Raw genomic sequence first — 22,888 nt, 5'->3', positions numbered from 1 at the left:
ATCTTATGTAGAGATCCCTATGCTGTGAAGTACATTGGGTGATGGTTCCCATCTTATGAGGGATCCCTATGCTGTGAAGTACATTGGGGGATGGTTCCCATCTTATGTAGGGATCCCCATGCTGTAAAGCACATTGGGTGATGGTCGCCATCTTATGAGGGATCCCCATGCTGTAAAGCACATTGGGTGATGTTCCCCATCTTATGTACAGATCCCTATGCTGTGAAGTACATTGCGTGATGGTTCCCATCTTATGAGGGATCCCTATGCTGTGAAGTACATTGGGTGATGGTCGCCATCTTATGAGGGATCCCCATGCTGTATAGCACATTGGGTGATGGTTCCCATCTTATGTAGAGATCCCCATGATGTAAAATACATTGGCTGATGGTCCCCATCTTATATAGGGATCCCCATGCTGTAAAGCACATTGGGTGATGGTCCCCATCTTATGTAGAGATCCCTATGCTGTAAAGCACATTGGGTGATGGTCCCCGTCTAATGTAGAGATCCCCATGCTGTAAAGCACATTGGCTGATGGTCCCCATCTTATGTAAAGATCCCCATGCTGTAAAATACATTGGGTGATGGTCCCCATCTTATGTAGGGATACCCATGCTGTAAAGCACATTGGGTGATGGTCGCCATCTTATGTAGAAATCCCTATGCTGTGAAGTACATTGGGTGATGGTTCTCATCTTATGAGGGATCCCTATGCTGTGAAGTACATTGGGTGATGGTCCCCATCTTATGTAGAGATCCCCATGATGTAAAATACATTGGGTGATGGTCGCCATCTTATGAAGGATCCCCATGCTGTAAAGCACATTGAGTGATGTTCCCCATCTTATGTAGAGATCCCTATGCTGTGAAGTACATTGGGTGATGGTTCCCATCTAATGAGGGATCCCTATGCTGTGAAGTACATTGGGTGATGGTTCCCATCTTATGAGGGATCCCCATGCTGTAAAATACATTGGGTGATGATCGCCATCTTATGTAGAGATCCCCATGCTGTAAAATACATTGGGTGATGGTCCACATTTTAAGTAGGGATTCTCATGCTATGAAGCACATTGGTTGATGGTCCCCATCTAATGTAGAGATCCCCATGCTGTGAAGTACATTGGGTGATGGTCCCTATCTTATATAGAGATTCCTATGCTGTAAAGCACATTGGGTGATGGTCCCCATCTTATGTAGAGATTCCTATGCTGTGAAATACATTGGGTAATGGTCAACATTTTATGAGGGATTCCCATGCTGTGAAGCACATTGGGTGATGGTCCCTATCTTACGTAGGGATCACCATGCTGTAAAGCACTTTGGGTGATGGTCCCTATCTTATGTAGGGATCACCATGCTGTAAAGCACATAGTGTAATGGTACCCATCTTATGAGGGATCCACATGCTGTAAAGCACATTAGGAGATGGTCCACATCTCATGTAAGAATCCTCCATGCTGTAAAGCACATTGGGAGATGGTTCACATATTATGTAGAGATTACTATGCTGTAAAGTAGATTGGGTGATGGTCCCCATCTAATGTAGAGAACCCCTATGATGTAAAGCAGATTGGGTAATGGCCCTCATCTTATGTAAGGATCCCCATGCTGTGAAACACATTGGGAGATGGTCCACATCTTATGTAAGGATCCCCATGCTGTGAAACACATTGAGAAATGGTCCCCATCTTATGTAAGGATCTCCAATGCTGTAAAGCACATTGGGAGATGGTACCAATCTTATATAGGGATCCACATGCCCTAAAGCACACTGGGTGATGGTCCTGATCTTATGTAGGAATCACAATGTTGTAAAGCACATTGGCTGATGGTCCTGATCTTATGTAGGAATCACCATGTTGTAAAGCACATTGGGTGATGGTCCCCATCTTATGTAGGGATCCCCATGCTGTAAAGCACATTGGGTGATGGTCCCCATCTTATATAGGGATCCACATGCCCTAAAGCACACTGGGTGATGGTCCTGATCTTATGTAGGAATCACAATGTTGTAAAGCACATTGGCTGATGGTCCTGATCTTATGTAGGAATCACCATGTTGTAAAGCACATTGGGTGATGGTCCCCATCTTATGTAGGGATCCCCATGCTGTAGAGCACATTGGGTGATGGTCCCCATCTTATGTAGAGATCCCCATGCTATGAAGCACATTTGGTCATGGTCCTGATCTTATGTAGGAATCACCATGTTGTAAAGCACATTGGGTGATGGTCCCCATCTTATGTAGGGATCCCCATGCTGTAGAGCACATTGGGTGATGGTCCCCATCTTATGTAGGGATCCCCATGCTGTAAAGCACATTGGGTGATGGTCCCCATCTTATGTAGGGATCCCCATGCTGTAGAGCACATGGTGTAATGGTACCCATCTTATATAGGGATCCACATGCCCTAAAGCACACTGGGTGATGGGTCCTGATCTTATGTAGCAATCACCATGTTGTAAAGCACATTGGGTGATGGTCCCCATCTTATATAGAGATCCCCATGCTGTAAAGCACATTGGGTGATGGTCCCCATCTTACATAGAGATCCCCATGCTGTAAAGCACATTGGCTGATGGTCCCCATCTTATATAGAGATCCCCATGCTGTAAAGCACATTGGGTGATGGTCCCCATCTTATATAGAGATCCCCATGCTGTAAAGCACATTGGGTGATGGTCCCCATCTTACATAGAGATCCCCATGCTGTAAAGCACATTGGCTGATGGTCCCCATCTTATATAGAGATCCCTATGCTGTAAAGCACATTGGCTGATGTTCCCCATCTTATGTAGAGATCCCCATGCTGTAAAGCACATTGGGTGATGGTCCCCATCTTATATAGGGATCCACATGCCCTAAAGCGCACTGGGTGATGGTCCTGATCTTATGTAGGAATCACCATGTTGTAAAGCACATTGGCTGATGGTCCCCATCTTATGTAGGGATCCACATGCTGTATAGCACATTGGGTGATGGTTCCCATCTTATATAGAGATCCCCATGATGTAAAGCACATTGGCTGATGGTCCCCATCTTATGAGGGATCCCCATGTTGTAAAGCACATTGGGTGATGGTCCCCATCTAATGTAGAGATCCCCATGCTGTGAAGCACATTGGGTGATGGTCCCCATCTTATATAGAGATCCCCATGCTGTAAAGCACATTGGCTGATGGTCCCCATCTTATGAGGGATCCCCATGCTGTGAAGCACATTGGGTGATGGTCCCCATCTTATATAGAGATCCCCATGCTGTAAAGCACATGGTGTAATGGTACCCATCTTATGAGAGATCCCCATGTTGTAAAGCACATTGGGTGATGGTCCACATCTTATGTAGAGATCGCCATGCTGTAAAGCACATCGGCTGATGGTCCCCATCTTATGTAGGGATCCCCATGCTGTGAAGCACATTGGGTGATGGTCCCTATCTTACGTAGGGATCACCATGCTGTAAAGCAATTTGGGTGATGGTCCCTATCTTATGTAGGGATCACCATGCTGTAAAGCACATAGTGTAATGGTACCCATCTTATGAGGGATCCACATGCTGTAAAGCACATTAGGAGATGGTCCACATCTCATGTAAGAATCCCCCATGCTGTAAAGCACATTGGGAGATGGTTCACATATTATGTAGGGATTCCCAAGCTGTAAAGCACATTGGGAGATGGTCCACATCTCATGTAAGGATCCCCCATCTTGTAAAGCACATTGGGAGATGGTTCACATCTTATGTAGAGATTCTATGCTGTAAAGTAGATTGGGTGATGGTCCCCATCTAATGTAGAGATCCCCTATGATGTAAAGCAGATTGGGTAATGGCCCTCATCTTATGTAAGGATCCCCATGCTGTGAAACACATTGGGAGATGGTCCACATCTTATGTAAGGATCCCCATGCTGTGAAACACATTGGGAGATGGTCCACATCTTATGTAGAGATCCCCATGCTGTAAAGCACATTGGGTGATGGTCCACATCTTATGTAGATATCCCCATGCTGTAAAGCACATTGGGTGATGGTCCCTATCTTATGTAGGGATCCCCATGCTGTAGAGCACATGGTGTAATGGTACCAATCTTAAATAGGGATCCACATGCCCTAAAGCACACTGGGTGATGGTCCTGATCTTATGTAGGAATCACCATGCTGTAAAGCACATTGGGTGATGGTCCTGATCTTATGTAGGAATCACCATGCTGTAAAGCACATTGGGTGATGGTCCCGATCTTATGTAGGGATCCCCATGCTGTAGAGCACATTGGGTGATGGTACCCATCTTATATAGGGATCCACATGCCCTAAAGCACACTGGGTGATGGTCCCCATCTTATGTAGAGATCCCCATGCTGTGAAGCACATTGGGTCATGGTCCCCATCTTATGTAGGGATCCCCATGCTGTAAAGCACATTGGGTGATGGTCCCCATCTTATGTAGGGATCCCCATGCTGTAGAGCACATGGTGTAATTGTACCCATCTTATATAGGGATCCACATGCCCTAAAGCACACTGGGTGATGGTCCTGATCTTATGTAGGAATCACCATGTTGTAAAGCACATTGGGTGATAGTCCCCATCTTATATAGAGATCCCCATGATGTAAAGCACATTGGCTGACGGTCCCCATCTTATATAGAGATCCCCATGCTGTAAAGCACATTGGGTGATGGTCCCCATCTTACATAGAGATCCCCATGCTGTAAAGCACATTGGCTGATGGTCCCCATCTTATATAGAGATCCCCATGCTGTAAAGCACATTGGGTGATGTTCCCCATCTTATGTAGAGATCCCCATGCTGTAAAGCACATTGGGTGATGGTACCCATCTTATATAGGGATCCACATGCCTAAAAAGCACACTGGGTGATGGTCCTGATCTTATGTAGGAATCACCATGTTGTAAAGCACATTGGCTGATGGTCCCCATCTTATGTAGGGATCCACATGCTGCATAGCACATTGGGTGATGGTCCCCATCTTATATAGAGATCCCCATGCTGTAAAGCACATTGGGTGATGGTCCCCATCTTACATAGAGATCCCCATGCTGTAAAGCACATTGGCTGATGATCCCCATCTTATATAGAGATCCCCATGCTGTAAAGCACATTGGGTGATGTTCCCCCATCTTATATAGAGATCCACATGCCCTAAAGCACACTGGGTGATGGTCCTGATCTTATGTAGGAATCACCATGTTGTAAAGCACATTGGCTGATGGTCCGCATCTTATGTAGGGATCCACATGCTGTATAGCACATTGGGTGATGGTCCCCATCTTATATAGAGATCCCCATGCTGTAAAGCACATTGGCTGATGGTCCCCATCTTATGAGGGATCCCCATGTTGTAAAGCACATTGGCTGATGGTCCCCATCTTATGTAGAGATCCACATGCTGTATAGCACATTGGCTGATGGTCCCCATCTTATATAGAGATCCCCATGCTGTAAAGCACATTGGGTGATGGTCCACATCTTATGTAGAGATCGCCATGCTGTAAAGCACATTGGGTGATGGTCCCCATCTTATGTATGGATCCCCATGCTGTGAAGCACATTGGGTGATGATCCCCATCATATATAGACATCCCCATGCTGTTAAGCACATTGGGTGATGGTCCCCATCTTATATAGAGATCCCCATGCTGTGAAACACATTGGGTGATGGTCCCCATCTTATGTAGGGATCCCCATGCTGTAAAGCACATTCGGTGATAATCCCCATCTTATGTAGAGATCCCCATGCTGTAAAGCACATTGGGTGATGGTCCCCATCTTATGAGGGATCCCCATGCTGTAAAGCACATTGGGTGATGTTCCCCATCTTATGTAGAGATCCCCATGCTGTGAAACACATTGGGTGATGGTCCCCATCTTATGTAGGGATCCCCATGCTGTAAAGCACATTGGGTGATGGTCCCCATCTTATGTAGAGATCCCCATGCTGTGAAACACATTGGGTGATGGTCCCCATCTTATGTAGGGATCCCCATGCTGTAAAGCACATTGGGTGATGATCCCCATCTTATGTAGAGATCCACATGCTGTAAAGCACATTGGGTGATGGTCCCCATCTTATATAGAGATCCCCATGCGGTAAAGCACATTGGGTGATGGTTCCCATCTTATGTAGAGATCCCCATGCTGTAAAGCACATTGGGTGATGGTCCCCATCTTATGAGGGATCCCCATGCTGTGAAACACATTGGGTGATGGTCCCCATCTTATGTAGGGATCCCCATGCTGTAAAGCACATTGGGTGATGGTCCACATCTTATGTAGAGATCCAGATGCTGTAAAGCACATTGGCTGATGGTCCCCATCTTATATAGAGATCCCCATGCTGTAAAGCACATTGGATGATGGTCCCCATCTTATATAGAGATCCCCATGCTGTAAAGCACATTGGATGATGGTCCCCATCTTATGAGGGATCCCCATGTTGTAAAGCACATTGGGTGATGGTCCCCATCTTATGTAGGGATCCCCATGCTGTAAAGCACATTGGGTGATGATCCCCATCTTATGTAGAAATCCCCATGCTGTAAAGCACATTGGCTGATGGTCCCCATCTTATATAGAGATCCCCATGCTGTAAAGCACATTGGGTGATGGTCCCCATCTTATATAGAGATCCCCATGCTGTAAAGCACATTGGGTGATGGTCCCCATCTTATATAGAGATCCCCATGCTGTAAAGCTCATTGGGTGATGGTCCCCATCTTATATAGAGATCCCCATGCTGTAAAGCACATTGGCTGATGGTCCCCATTTTATATAGAGATCCCCATGCTGTAAAGCACATTGGGTGATGGTCCCCATCTTATATAGAGATCCCCATGCTGTGAAACACATTGGCTGATGGTCCCCATCTTATGTAGGGATCCCCATGCTGTAAAGCACATTGGGTGATGATCCCCATCTTATGTAGGGATCCCCATGCTGTAAAGCACATTGGGTGATGATCCCCATCTTATGTAGAGATCCCCATGCTGTAAAGCACATTGGGTGATGGTCCCCATCTTATATTGAGATTCTCATGCGGTAAAGCACATTGGGTGATGATCCCCATCTTATGTAGAGATCCCCATGCTGTAAAGCACATTGGGTGATGGTCCCCATCTTATGAGGGATCCCCATGCTGTAAAGCACATTGGGTGATGGTCCCCATCTTATGTAGGGATCCCCATGCTGTAAAGCACATTGGGTGATGGTCCACATCTTATGTAGAGATCCCCATGCTGTAAAGCACATTGGCTGATGGTCCCCATCTTATATAGAGATCCCCATGCTGTAAAGCACATTGGCTGATGGTCCCCATCTTATATAGAGATCCCCATGCTGTAAAGCATATTGGGTGATGGTCCCCATCTTATGAGGGATCCCCATGTTGTAAAACACATTGGGTGATGGTCCCCATCTTATGTAGGGATCCCCATGCTGTAAAGCACATTGGGTGATGGTCCACATCTTATGTAGAGATCCCCATGCTGTAAAGCACATTGGGTGATGGTCCCCATCTTATATAGAGATCCCCATGCTGTAAAGCACATTGGGTGATGGTCCCCATCTTATATAGAGATCCCTATGCTGTAAAGCACATTGGGTGATGGTCCCCATCTTATATAGAGATCCCCAGGCTGTAAAGCACATTGGCTGATGGTCCCCATCTTATATAGAGATCCCCATGCTGTAAAGCACATCGGCTGATGGTCCCCATCTTATATAGAGATCCCCATGCTGTAAAGCACATTGGCTGATGGTCCCCATCTTATATAGAGATCCCCATGCTGTAAAGGATATTGGGTGATGGTCCCCATCTTATGAGGGATCCCCATGTTGTAAAACACATTGGGTGATGGTCCCCATCTTATGTAGGGATCCCCATGCTGTAAAGCACATTGGGTGATGGTCCACATCTTATGTAGAGATCCCCATGCTGTAAAGCACATTGGGTGATGGTCCCCATCTTATATAGAGATCCCCATGCTGTAAAGCACATTGGGTGATGGTCCCCATCTTATATAGAGATCCCTATGCTGTAAAGCACATTGGGTGATGGTCCCCATCTTATATAGAGATCCCCATGCTGTAAAGCACATTGGCTGATGGTCCCCATCTTATATAGAGATCCCCATGCTGTAAAGCACATTGGGTGATGGTCCCCATCTTATGAGGGATCCCCATGCTGTGAAGTACATTGGGTGATGGTCGCCATCTTATGTAGGCACTCCCATTCAGTAAAGCAATTTGGGTGATGGTCCCCATCTTATAATAAAATACATGTAGCAAGGATGATTAGAAGATTATTTTAACAGCTTCACAGTTGTTACACTAAAATATTCATCATCCAATGCAGCCAAATGACTGTGGGGTTTGCAGGTTGCTCATTAAATAAAATCATAGATATTCGTGATAACTAACTTGCTCACATTTGTTTTTCCTTAAGGTAGCAGGATAGTTTTTTTGCATGAAAAATGTAAACACCTATAATCGGAATAAATTTTACAAGAAATCATACAATCTATATATGTTTGGAAAGCTCTTGACTTGTATTTTCCTATTATTAATATTTTGTGAACATTGTGTTTGTTTTAGCGTGATTCTAAAAATCAGCGGGGCTGATAGTTTAACTAACGTGAATAAAATTTTAATTGTTATCTCTACAGTCATTCATGCAATCAAAAACTTTACACTGTTTTAAAGCAAAGGTCATGGAGTTTAAATCCGTATTTCTATTATTTGCATTAAGTTTTTTTTTTCTTTCCGAAAGTCACAAATTTCAAGCACGTTTTTTGGTGTTAAAGTTAGAGTATACCGGTGGTTTGCGCGAGGTTTGTGAAAACACGCAATAGGATTTTGCAAATATGTAAATACGGATATAAAGCCAACATATCCAAGAGTAAGAAAAGCTAAACGGCGACATCGTAGCGCTATTCACTGAAACGCCATTTAAAATTAGGTCAACGGTAATTGCCAGAAACCGAACACCGAGAAATCGGCACTTTTATGATTTCAAACTTCAATCAACGTTAACTCCCGTTTTAGCAGCAAAATTTACATGGGCTAATTGTAAATGAAATGCTTTGAAAGTTGTTTTCGAGAAAAATCATGAACCGACATTTATATCTGTGAAAAACTTTGTTTTTTGGCCGTTTTCTTTCACGCTATGGAGTTTTGTGACGGTCTGTGCTGATAACGACCGGTGACGTCATTCGTTAAAGCTTGGATTATGCAAAGTGGGCGGTTCTGTTTGCAAATAACAAACAATACAGACACTACACTTGGCAGTTGAAGTGTTTGCAAATACAGTGTATTTATTTTTGGGCCGTTGCGTTTGTAAACTTATTAGTTTTGGAGTCTCCTGGAGGCAGCTCGTACATACTGGCGAAAGGGCGGACCCGTTACTGGTTGAGTTAACCCCTAATAGCTTGACAGTTTCACCAGAGAGTGCCGTCCCTTTCCAATCGCTCGCATTCCAGTGGCAGCTTTTCTATTTATTTTGAAAACTGCTCCCTTTTTTCGGGATGACGGGAAGCTAGGCTGGCTCAGTTTCGATCGAATACAACCTCCTTGCGTGCAAAGAAATTCAAACTGACTGACTAGACCGTGACGCCTGCGCTCCACTATTGAGATATTGTCTACTTTGCAAAATTGACAAATCTCTTTTTCTAGGGCACCATTCAACAGTGACATGTCAACGAGTCGAATCTCGCCGTCTTCAAACGATCGGCCGTGACATTCACTCTTACTTTCTTCTTCTACATCGGAAGGTAACAATATTTTCCTGCGAGATACAGACATCTCTCGAACGTTTTGAACAGGAGTATCACCCACTATATCGAAGTCTGATTCATCGGACTCTCAGTGTCACTGTAAAACTTCATTCGTCCACTTCATGGCTGACACTGGTTTCGACGAGGAAATCCGTTCTGTACAACCAAGCATTGTCTCTTTCAACATCTTTTTGACAGGAGTGATCATTCTTTTGACGTTTTTCTTTTTTCTTCCTCGCTTTCTTTTTTTTGGAAATTTTCGCATGCTTACTATCTCGTCCATAATTAGTGAATGACAACTAAACTAAACTAAAGAATTACTGACAACCCTCCTTCTTTGCATATTTTGCACATTAATGAAGGAAGCTGTCCTGTTTTTTAATTGGTGTGAATAGAATAATTGTAAAATGTGACCCAGTGATGTATGCCGGCATGTAGCATTTCCTGTGCTATTAAAAATCAAATCCCGCAAAACAGTTTTAGCGTCGCAGTAACCTCGGGTCTTATACTTGTAGATGAATCTCTTCAAAATTTAATTGTAATCGGACTCACTGTTATCATCTATAAAAACTACCTAGATTTTAGATGATACTTTTATTTTTTACCGAAGTAGTACGAAAAAGTCAACCCTTGCCTTACGTGAAACACTGGCCCATATCCGATTTCAAGACGGGGGGGCTACTATTTCGTTCCCGTGCATTTTGTTCGCATGAGTACATTACATAAAACAACCAAGTATTTATCAGACAGATTTATTACATGTAACATAATTTACGAATTTAGAAAAACCTAAGCATGCAAGTATACTTGGTGAAAACTCCTCTGAAAAATGGATTATATAAACCAGGTCCCAGCATATTCTTATCATTGATCAACCTTTACATGTAGTTTGTGGCCTGTTATCTGAATGTTCATGCAATGCATAGCCACCACAGATGGCCGTATTTTATGGTTTGCAACCATATTTTGTAAAAGGGAGCCCCCTCCCAATGTAACTGCATTAACCCCGTGTTCAGACACCTTTCAATGGCAAAGCCAAGAAAAAATATTTTTAAATATATTTTTATTCTGTTAACATATAATTACATTGAAGTGGTACATTCATGTACTTTTTTGTTTATTCAAAATTTGTTGTTTCAAAAGCGATTGTTTTGTCTTTGCTGTACTTCCTGTCTAGAAAGGCAGCAGTGCACACATCTTATCAGCTGTGTGTAAACTACAAACAGACATCTTATCAGTTGTTTGTAATTAGGAAATAAAGAAAGTGGCCCAACTTAAAACTATTTACCCTCAGTTCAGTTATGTTTGTAAACCATGCACATTAATGAGATGCACTAGTTTGGTGTACACTGGATAAACAAAAACTTGGCCATTTGTTTGCACAGAAGAAAAAAATCAGTTTACTTGTACAAGATATTTTTTTTTTCAATAAAATAAATACACCAATGTATGTAGCATGCCTTAGGGAGCTATTCGTGTGATTTTCAAAAAAAAATGTGACAAGTGCCCAAAAAACTATTCTGCGACCTTAAATAACAGAAAACTAAAATATAACTAATGCTTACCTAATGTCACTGAATTTAGGATAAAGTTCACTTTCATAGCTAAACTTTCTAGCAAAGAAATCTCTGATACACTGCACATCACGATTAAAATACCTGAAACAAAAAATATTTCAATGTTACCTTTACTCTGACACACATTATTAGGTGACGGTTTGTAATTCTGTAATGTTTTTTGCAATCTTCCAACAATTTGTGAATTAAGAATTGTACTTCAAATGTTGATCACTCCCCTCAGTCAATTTGAAAATATTAATAACTAAAGGAAGTTCTCATATCATTATGCCAATTGCAGCCCTCGTCCACTGTTAATGTTCCTTGATATAGGATTTATTTATTCATTTAAACGGAGTAGCCTTATAAACTCATAAGCAAGTCTTTTTCTTCCAGGACCCTTAAAGATGAAATCAAAGAAAGCTTAAAAAGAACTCCTGTGTGCTGTGAGTATTGAAGACACAGTACAAATTAAATCGAAATTACTTGAGATATTGATGGAAAAGCTGAAAACTAATTATGCAAATCAGGAAATTAATATGAACAGATTTGAGTGTAAAACTAATAAGGTCTGCGCGATGTAAAAGACCATATATATACCAAGTTTCATTGAAATGTGATTAGAACTAACAAATTATGAATTAATATGCTAATTAGGGAATTAATATGAACAGATTTTAACCCAAAACTAATCAGATTTGTACATTGGGCCATACCAGTTTATATCTGCACCCCCTGTTGATGAGTTTGTGAGTTTACTTCATACAGGGTATAATTTCCATGGGTGTATAGGTCATACAAAGTTTTATTTCCAAATCACCATTCACCATACAGTGATGGAAATCCAAAACTATAGTTCCTACTTATGGTGTTGATGAGTTCCATTGTGCCACGTACCATACAGAGTAGGATTTCCAAATATAACTCTCATCATATGCTAATTTACCAAGTTCAAAATTTTATATTGGATAATGGAAATCCAAACTAGTCCTGAATCACGGTGTTGATGACCTCATTCATGCCACCATTCTTATCTAATTTCAATAATAACTATTTCATACTGGCCAAATTTGTTTACCATATACAGTCAGAATTTTTTTTAGTCATACTGTTGGAAATTTAACCTCATCAACCAGTATGTGGCGAGATAAACTAGGCCATATTTTATTCAGTAGCCATAACGAATTTTTTTTTACATACTCGTCTAGATTTCCAGATTCTGTTTCTCCATATACAGTTGGAATTCGAGGTTCTTTCCCCATCATACAGTGCGGGAAATCCGACCACATCAACAGGGGGTGCAGATATAAACTGGAATGGCCCATTGAAATGGAATAATTAGTACTTTAGATATCAGTGTGAAGGCTTGAAATTGGTTAATTGTGCAACTTAGGTGATTAATATATACCAAAAACTAATTGGGTCTCTGCATAGTCCTAGATTCATTGAAATGTGATGATTAGTACTCAGATAAGATATCAGAGGAAAAGTCGAAAATTAACTAATAATGCAAATTAGGTGATTAATATGCACAAATTATTTATTCCAAAACAATTGATCTCTTTCATATAATGGGCTGAGTATTGAGTGTTGAGTCAATCTACATTATTATTTGTAAACTTTCAACCGAATCAGACAATATATATATGTGATGAATCAACATCAACCAAACAGACAAAACACAAATAATAGTCCCTGATTTTGGACTTCATCCACTGGTAGATAACACTTTATTCTGATGCTGATATATACATGTAGCAGTCATTTTGGCTATCTGAGCAGGCTTTCAGTAGAAGTTGTTTACTAAACTAAACTACTAAAAATTTACTCTATAATTGATCACCATATTCCTCTGCAACTGGTTGCATGGCATGACACAGTTTACACCTTATTAAAGTTGAACAAATCTACCCACAAAAGGCTGAAATTTGGTTCCACAAAGCATTTCTCCTACAGCAAATGATGTATGAGACGGCCATTTTGAATTACAACTCTAAACAAATACATATCAATATATGATGTCAACAAAATGCAAGTGCATCAAAGTCACATTATGTTTTATGTACCAAACCAAAATTACATCTGATTTGACCACAAAACAAATACCTACATGTAGATGCACATATGCAGAGAGAACATGATCGGTCAAGGCATGTCAATTCAATTTCTGTTTTCTTACAACAAAAATATTACAATATGAAGAATTTTCATATTCTCAATTCTAGAGAGTACATAGACTCAAGGAAGGCCGTTACAGTTTTGACTTACCATTCAGCATTTGAATGAGAGGTAGATACCATTTGTGGAAAATCAATCAATGTGACTCTATCCTCACTGTCTAGCATCAAGTTAAATTCATTAAAATCACTGTGAATTAGACCATACTGTGCTAATTTGCATAATAACTCCATTATATCACTGTACACCTGGGCTGGATCCTCCACATGATGGATCTGACACCTGTGAAAAGACATCAATTCAGCAAATTCTGATATTGCTGAAAATTGCAAGAAAACACATTGTGACATTTTTTTTAAATTCATGGGCAAAGACACATACCCTTATCTTCATCACATATCATACCAGTTGTATACCCTTATCTTCATCACATATCATACCAGTTGTGAGGTATGTAAATGTGTCGAAATGAACATAGTGCGAGTGGTTAGTGCTAGTAGCACTAATCCGAAAAAGTACTAGATCTAGTGCTAAAATGGCACTAGATCTAGTACTAAAACGGCACTAGATCTAGTGCTAAAACGGCACTAGATCTAGTACTAAAATGTACATAGTGCGAGTGGCATTGATATCGCGTTGTCAACGACGTCGAGACATCCCGTAATTGTCTGAAAATAAATTAATATTTGCGTAAAGTTGTTGTATCTTTCATTTATTGGAAATGTGCTACAGTGGGAAAACTGAGTATGTACATGAATGTCATTGTCCACGTGTATCGTAACTAATAGACCTTTGAAACAACGCGATCGGCCGGGAAACTAGCTCCATGGTCAGTGAAACTGCAGGTCGAACTTCACAATTTTTACAAATTGTGAATAGATACACTGTATGAAATGGTATTGTGTGGAAGTTTGTGTTTTCAACTTCGGCGTATGTAAACTTGTAACTTGTATGTAAATGGTGGAATTCAGCGTTGATTTTTTTTTTTAATCGCTGACGTGCCGTTTTATTTCTGGTCGGCGCCACACTCAATGAAAATAGATCTTCGTAAATGAAATTATGATGGCATATATGAACTAAATAAAAAATGTGTATACTGCTAGTCTAAGTCCCGAATCCCTGTAAAGCTCGGCAGATTTTGTGTGTACGGCGACCTGTGAATTGACATGTTGCTCAGTACCGCTGGGAACTAGACAGAAAATGAACCGTTGTCTGGTTGTCATGACATTGACCTTTGCGGACATAATCAACCAATGGTAAAAGTCGATTCACGCAATTCTGTTGTTACATTGTACCATGGCGGTACTAACGGGAAAAAGCCACGACGCTATTGTTTTAGCTTTACCCTGTGATCGTTTGTCAATATTCGTTCACAAACATTGGTCTCGTTAGCTCTTAGCCCCTTTTTACAATGGATTACGCTAATCTCAAGCATTCGGTAATATTCGGAGCATGGAGGTACTAAAGGGTCCACAACGCATCTCAAGTGACCATTTATATTGCCTGGCTTATTTCCTTTTGTTTCAACCCAAGTTAATCCTGATATGGACATTGTCTAGCTCATCTTTGATGTCGATGATAGTTTGCGATTGCTTACACAAGTAACCAGTTAGCGGAATATGATATACCTCGCCGATTTTTTAACGTGACCATATAATATATGTCTAGACACTTTCTCTGCAATGATATTTGTTAGGAGTCCTTAGGATTTTTTGCTGTAGACTCTCGAAATCTTGTTCTTGTTACAGTTGCTAATAATTAAAACATGTAAAATCTGTGAAGTAACAAGTTCGCCTGTTGAATTTCCGGTTGTGAAATGCGTATTTTAACCCTTCACAGCTTTATTCAAGAGCGTGTTTATTGTGACTAGTGTGAATGGGTAAGCTTCGTTTGGACAAAGAGCTGTTATCACTGTAAACAATGTTAAATTATTCTTCTAATGCTCAGTTCATCTTTTGAAAACAACTATTTTTAGATTTGAAAAAAAAAATCATGCCATTTCCCTATCAAAATCCAAGCCAAAAGATCGTACTACAACATCGGTAAATCTCTTCCGCGTTGCGTTCAATAACATTAACATATTTAAATGAGCTATGGTGATTTGAACACGTTGGCATCATTCAGCATTTTGATTGGTTAATTAGCGATTTGACCTCAACTCATGCAAGAGAAACATGGCGGATACCATACAGCATCGAGCGTTTATATGCGATCGGAATCATTTGCTTACGATGAAACTAAGTTGAATTTTATTTGAATTTCATAACAATTCAACGAATTTATTTTTTGTGCGTTATTATAATCACTACTGAGTAATAATCAACAATTGTCAAACGCAGCATGATCGGATTACGCAACTGATCGTTTGCTACTAGCAATGCAGTTGTGTTTGTTTTTATATGAAACTTCGTTTAAAATATTCTTTCGTTACCAATAAAATAAAAACAAATGTATTTGAAAAATGACACTGGGCGACACTGTAATGACATTTCAGGCAGTCTACTTTTTAATTCAGCAAGAATTATTAATTATTGTTAATTCTGCAATAGTTTCTTTCGTCTTGGGTGGCCCAACTAACGGCGTTGAAAGTCTGCGTAGTTGGATACTTCAACGAAAATAAGTCCCCCAAAAATATTTGATGATTATTTTTTGAAATTTTGAACCCCAAATAAGCGCCCACCAGCCGTGAAATCCCAAGGACGATTTTTCTGATGAGCGAATTTACAGCAGAATCCGGTATTATATAAAGAAAGTATTATTATGGATATCTCACAGATATTGCCGATGTTTTATACTGTTTGTAGTTTGCATATGAAGTGGTTGTTGATGCCCCTCCTATTATTCGACGTCGTTGACAATGCGATAACAATGCCACTCGCACTGTGCACATTTTAGCACTAGATCTAGTGCCATTTTTGCGCTAGATCTAGTGCCATTTTTACCACTAGATCTAGTACTTTTTCGGATTAGTGCTACTAGCACTAACCACTCGCACTACGCCCATCTCAACACATTTACATACATGCAGTTGTATACCCTTATCTTCATCACATATCATACCAGTTGTATACCCTTATCTTCATCTCATATCATACAAGCTGTATACCCTTATCTCCATCTCATATCATACCAGTTGTATACCCTTATCTCCATCTCATATCATACCAGTTGTATACCCTTATCTTCATCACATACATACCAGCTGTATACCCTTATCTCCATCTCGTATCATACCAGTTGTATACCCTTATCTAAATCTCATATCATACCAGTTGTATACCCTTATCTCCATCTCATATCATACAAGTTGTATACCCTTATCTCCATCTCATATCATACAAGTTGTATACCCTTATCTCCATCTCATATCATACAAGCTGTATACCCTTATCTTCACCACATACCATATCAGTTGTATACCCTTATCTCCATCTAATATCATACCAGTTGCATATCCTTATCTTCATCACATATCATACAAGCTGTATACCCTTATCTCCATCTCATATCATACAAGCTGTATACCCTTATCTAAATCTCATATCATACCAGTTGTATACCCTTATCTTCATCACATATCATACCAGTTGCATATCCTTATCTCCATCTCATATCATACCAGTTGTATACCCTTATCTCCATCTCATATCATACCAGTTGTATACCCTTATCTTCATCACATATCATACCAGTTGTATACCCTTATCTCCATCTCATATCATACCAGTTGTATACCCTTATCTTCATCACATATCATACCAGTTGTATACCCTTATCTCCATCTCATATCATACCAGTTGTATACCCTTATCTTCATCACATATCATACCAGTTGCATACCCTTATCTCCATCTCATATTATACCAGTTGTATACCCTTATCTTCATCACATATCATACCAGTTGTATACCTTTATTTCCATCTCATATCATACCAGTTGTATACCCTTATCTTCATCACATATCATACCAGTTGTATACCCTTATCTTCATCACATATCATACCAGTTGCATACCCTTATCTTCATCACATATCATACCAGTTGCATACCCTTATCTCCATCTCATATTATACCAGTTGTATACCCTTATCTTCATCACATATCATACCAGTTGTATATCCTTATCTCCATCTCATATCATACCAGTTGTATATCCTTATCTCCATCTCATATCATACCAGTTGTATATCCTTATCTCCATCTCATATCATACCAGTTGTATACCTATATCTTCATCACATACCATATCAGTTGTACACCAATATCTTCATCACATACCATATCAGTTGTATACCCTTATCTCCATCTCATATCATACCAGTTGTATACCCTTATCTTCATCACATATCATACCAGTTGTATACCTTTATTTCCATCTCATATCATACCAGTTGTATACCCTTATCTTCATCACATATCATACCAGTTGTATACCCTTATCTCCATCTCATATCATACCAGTTGTATACCCTTATCTTCATCACATATCATACCAGTTGCATACCCTTATCTCCATCTCATATTATACCAGTTGTGTACCCTTATCTTCATCACATATCATACCAGTTGTATACCTTTATTTCCATCTCATATCATACCAGTTGTATATCCTTATCTCCATCTCATATCATACCAGTTGTATATCCTTATCTCCATCTCATATCATACCAGTTGTATACCTATATCTTCATCACATACCATATCAGTTGTACACCAATATCTTCATCACATACCATATCAGTTGTATACCCTTATCTTCATCACATATCATACCAGTTGTATACCCTTATCTTCATCACATATCATACCAGTTGTATCATATTCAGTATGCATATTGTGTTTTCTCTCAGCATGGTGCATGGGATGAAGCTTTTATATTCAGTATGCATATTGTGTTTTCTATCAGCCTGGTGCATGTGATGAAGCTTTCATATTCAGTATGCATATTGTGTTTTCTCTCAGCATGGTGCATGGGATGAAGCTTTCATATTCAGTATGCATATTGTGTTTTCTCTCAGCATGGTGCATGGGATGAAGCTTTCATATTCAGTATGCATATTGTGTTTTCTCTCAGCATGGTGCATGGGATGAAGCTTTTATATTCAGTATGCATATTGTGTTTTCTCTCAGCATGGTGCATGTGATGAAGCTTTCATATTCAGTACGCATATTGTGTTTTCTCTCAGCATGGTGCATGGGATGAAGCTTTTATATTCAGTATGCATATTGTGTTTTCTATCAGCCTGGTGCATGTGATGAAGCTTTCATATTCAGTATGCATATTGTGTTTTCTATCAGCATGGTGCATGGGATGAAGCTTTCATATTCAGTATGCATATTGTGTTTTCTCTCAGCATGGTGCATGTGATGAAGCTTTTATATTCAGTATGCATATTGTGTTTTCTCTCAGCATGGTGCATGTGATGAAGCTTTCATATTCAGTATGCATATTGTGTTTTCTCTCAGCATGGTGCATGTGATGAAGCTTTCATATTCAGTACGCATATTGTGTTTTCTCTCAGCATGGTGCATGGGATGAAGCTTTTATATTCAGTATGCATATTGTGTTTTCTATCAGCCTGGTGCATGTGATGAAGCTTTCATATTCAGTATGCATATTGTGTTTTCTATCAGCCTGGTGCATGTGATGAAGCTTTTATATTCAGTATGCATATTGTGTTTTCTCTCAGCATGGTGCATGGGATGAAGCTTTTATATTCAGTATGCATATTGTGTTTTCTCTCAGCATGGTGCATGGGATGAAGCTTTTATATTCAGTATGCATATTGTGTTTTCTATCAGCCTGGTGCATGGGATGAAGCTTTCATATTCAGTATGCATATTGTGTTTTCTCTCAGCCTGGTGCATGTGATGAAGCTTTCATATTCAGTATGCATATTGTGTTTTCTCTCAGCATGGTGCATGGGATGAAGCTTTCATATTCAGTATGCATATTGTGTTTTCTCACGGCATGGTGCATGGGATGAAGCTTTCATATTCAGTATGCATATTGTGTTTTCTCACGGCATGGTGCATGGGATGAAGCTTTCATATTCAGTATGCATATTGTGTTTTCTATCAGCATGGTGCATGGGATGAAGCTTTCATATTCAGTATGCATATTGTGTTTTCTCTCAGCATGGTGCATGGGATGAAGCTTTTATATTCAGTATGCATATTGTGTTTTCTCTCAGCATGGTGCATGGGATGAAGCTTTTATATTCAGTATGCATATTGTGTTTTCTATCAGCCTGGTGCATGGGATGAAGCTTTCATATTCAGTATGCATATTGTGTTTTCTCTCAGCATGGTGCATGGGATGAAGCTTTCATATTCAGTATGCATATTGTGTTTTCTATCAGCCTGGTGCATGGGATGAAGCTTTCATATTCAGTATGCATATTGTGTTTTCTCTCAGCATGGTGCATGGGATGAAGCTTTCATATTCAGTATGCATATTGTGTTTTCTCTCAGCATGGTGCATGGGATGAAGCTTTCATATTCAGTATGCATATTGTGTTTTCTCTCAGCATGGTGCATGGGATGAAGCTTTCATATTCAGTATGCATATTGTGTTTTCTATCAGCCTGGTGCATGGGATGAAGCTTTCATATTCAGTACGCATATTGTGTTTTCTCTCAGCATAGTGCATGGGATGAAGCTTTCATATTCAGTATGCATATTGTGTTTTCTCTCAGCATGGTGCATGGGATGAAGCTTTCATATTCAGTATGCATATTGTGTTTTCTATCAGCATGGTGCATGGGATGAAGCTTTCATATTCAGTATGCATATTGTGTTTTCTATCAGCATGGTGCATGGGATGAAGCTTTCATATTCAGTATGCATATTGTGTTTTCTATCAGCATGGTGCATGGGATGAAGCTTTCATATTCAGTATGCATATTGTGTTTTCTCTCAGCATGGTGCATGGGATGAAGCTTTCATATTCAGTATGCATATTGTGTTTTCTATCAGCATGGTGCATGGGATGAAGCTTTCATATTCAGTATGCATATTGTGTTTTCTCTCGGCCTGGTGCATGTGATGAAGCTTTCATATTCAGTATGCATATTGTGTTTTCTCTCCGCATGGTGCATGGGATGAAGCTTTCATATTCAGTATGCATATTGTGTTTTCTCTCAGCATGGTGCATGGGATGAAGCTTTTATATTCAGTATGCAGATTGTGTTTTCTCACGGCATGGTGCATGGGATGAAGCTTTCATATTCAGTATGCATATTGTGTTTTCTATCAGCCTGGTGCATGTGATGAAGCTTTTATATTCAGTATGCATATTGTGTTTTCTCACGGCATGGTGCATGGGATGAAGCTTTTATATTCAGTATGCATATTGTGTTTTCTCTCAGCATGGTGCATGGGATGAAGCTTTCATATTCAGTATGCATATTGTGTTTTCTCACGGCATGGTGCATGGGATGAAGCTTTCATATTCAGTATGCATATTGTGTTTTCTCTCAGCATGGTGCATGTGATGAAGCTTTTATATTCAGTATGCATATTGTGTTTTCTCACGGCATGGTGCATGGGATGAAGCTTTCATATTCAGTATGCATATTGTGTTTTCTCTCAGCATGGTGCATGGGATGAAGCTTTTATATTCAGTATGCATATTGTGTTTTCTCTCAGCATGGTGCATGTGATGAAGCTTTTATATTCAGTATGCATATTGTGTTTTATCTCAGCATGGTGCATGTGATGAAGCTTTTATATTCAGTATGCATATTGTGTTTTCTCACGGCATGGTGCATGGGATGAAGCTTTTATATTCAGTATGCATATTGTGTTTTCTCTCAGCATGGTGCATGGGATGAAGCTTTCATATTCAGTATGCATATTGTGTTTTCTCTCAGCATGGTGCATGGGATGAAGCTTTCATATTCAGTATGCATATTGTGTTTTCTCTCAGCCTGGTGCATGTGATGAAGCTTTCATATTCAGTATGCATATTGTGTTTTCTATCAGCATGGTGCATGGGATGAAGCTTTCATATTCAGTATGCATATTGTGTTTTCTATCAGCCTGGTGCATGTGATGAAGCTTTCATATTCAGTATGCATATTGTGTTTTCTATCAGCATGGTGCATGGGATGAAGCTTTCATATTCAGTATGCATATTGTGTTTTCTATCAGCCTGGTGCATGGGATGAAGCTTTCATATTCAGTATGCATATTGTGTTTTCTATCAGCATGGTGCATGGGATGAAGCTTTCATATTCAGTATGCATATTGTGTTTTCTATCAGCCTGGTGCATGGGATGAAGCTTTCATATTCAGTATGCATATTGTGTTTTCTCTCAGCATGGTGCATGTGATGAAGCTTTCACATTCAGTATGCATATTGTGTTTTCTATCAGCATGGTGCATGGGATGAAGCTTTCATATTCAGTATGCATATTGTGTTTTCTCTCAGCATGGTGCATGGGATGAAGCTTTCATATTCAGTATGCATATTGTGTTTTCTATCAGCATGATACATGTGATAAAGCTTTTATATTCAGTATGCATATTGTGTTTTCTCTCAGCATGGTGCATGGGATGAAGCTTTCATATTCAGTATGCATATTGTGTTTTCTATCAGCATGGTGCATGGGATGAAGCTTTCATATTCAGTATGCATATTGTGTTTTCTATCAGCATGGTGCATGGGATGAAGCTTTCATATTCAGTATGCATATTGTGTTTTCTATCAGCCTGGTGCATGGGATGAAGCTTTCATATTCAGTATGCATATTGTGTTTTCTCACGGCATGGTGCATGTGATGAAGCTTTCATATTCAGTATGCATATTGTGTTTTCTATCAGCATGGTGCATGGGATGAAGCTTTCATATTCAGTATGCATATTGTGTTTTCTATCAGCCTGGTGCATGGGATGAAGCTTTCATATTCAGTATGCATATTGTGTTTTCTCTCAGCATGGTGCATGTGATGAAGCTTTCATATTCAGTATGCATATTGTGTTTTCTATCAGCATAGTGCATGTGATGAAGCTTTTATATTCAGTATGCATATTGTGTTTTCTATCAGCATGGTGCATGGGATGAAGCTTTTATATTCAGTATGCATATTGTGTTTTCTATCAGCATGGTGCATGTGATGAAGCTTTCATATTCAGTATGCATATTGTGTTTTCTATCAGCCTGGTGCATGGGATGAAGCTTTCATATTCAGTATGCATATTGTGTTTTCTATCAGCCTGGTGCATGGGATGAAGCTTTCATATTCAGTACGCATATTGTGTTTTCTCTCAGCATAGTGCATGGGATGAAGCTTTCATATTCAGTATGCATATTGTGTTTTCTCTCAGCATGGTGCATGGGATGAAGCTTTCATA

At 39.9% G+C, this 22,888-nt stretch overlaps 1 protein-coding gene across 1 annotated transcript in view; it reads right to left on the bottom strand.

Annotated features, from left to right (window-relative positions):
* Positions 1-22,888, bottom strand: part of LOC102802601 (serine/threonine-protein kinase RIO2-like) — a 106,565-nt gene that overhangs the window by 53,157 nt on the left and 30,520 nt on the right. The window contains exons 6-7 of the mRNA XM_085507287.1: positions 13,621-13,812; positions 11,362-11,454 (exon numbers count right to left, since the gene is read on the bottom strand). Of these exons, the coding sequence (XP_085363413.1) occupies positions 11,362-11,454; positions 13,621-13,812 (285 nt within the window). The remainder of the gene's footprint in view (positions 1-11,361; positions 11,455-13,620; positions 13,813-22,888) is intronic.

This window comes from Saccoglossus kowalevskii, chromosome 13, assembly GCF_978046115.1.
Source record: "Saccoglossus kowalevskii chromosome 13, keSacKowa6.1, whole genome shotgun sequence".
NCBI classification, from domain to species: Eukaryota; Metazoa; Hemichordata; class Enteropneusta; family Harrimaniidae; genus Saccoglossus; species Saccoglossus kowalevskii.
Note: the sequence above shows the minus strand (reverse complement) of the source record. Positions and strands in the feature narration are given on the sequence as shown.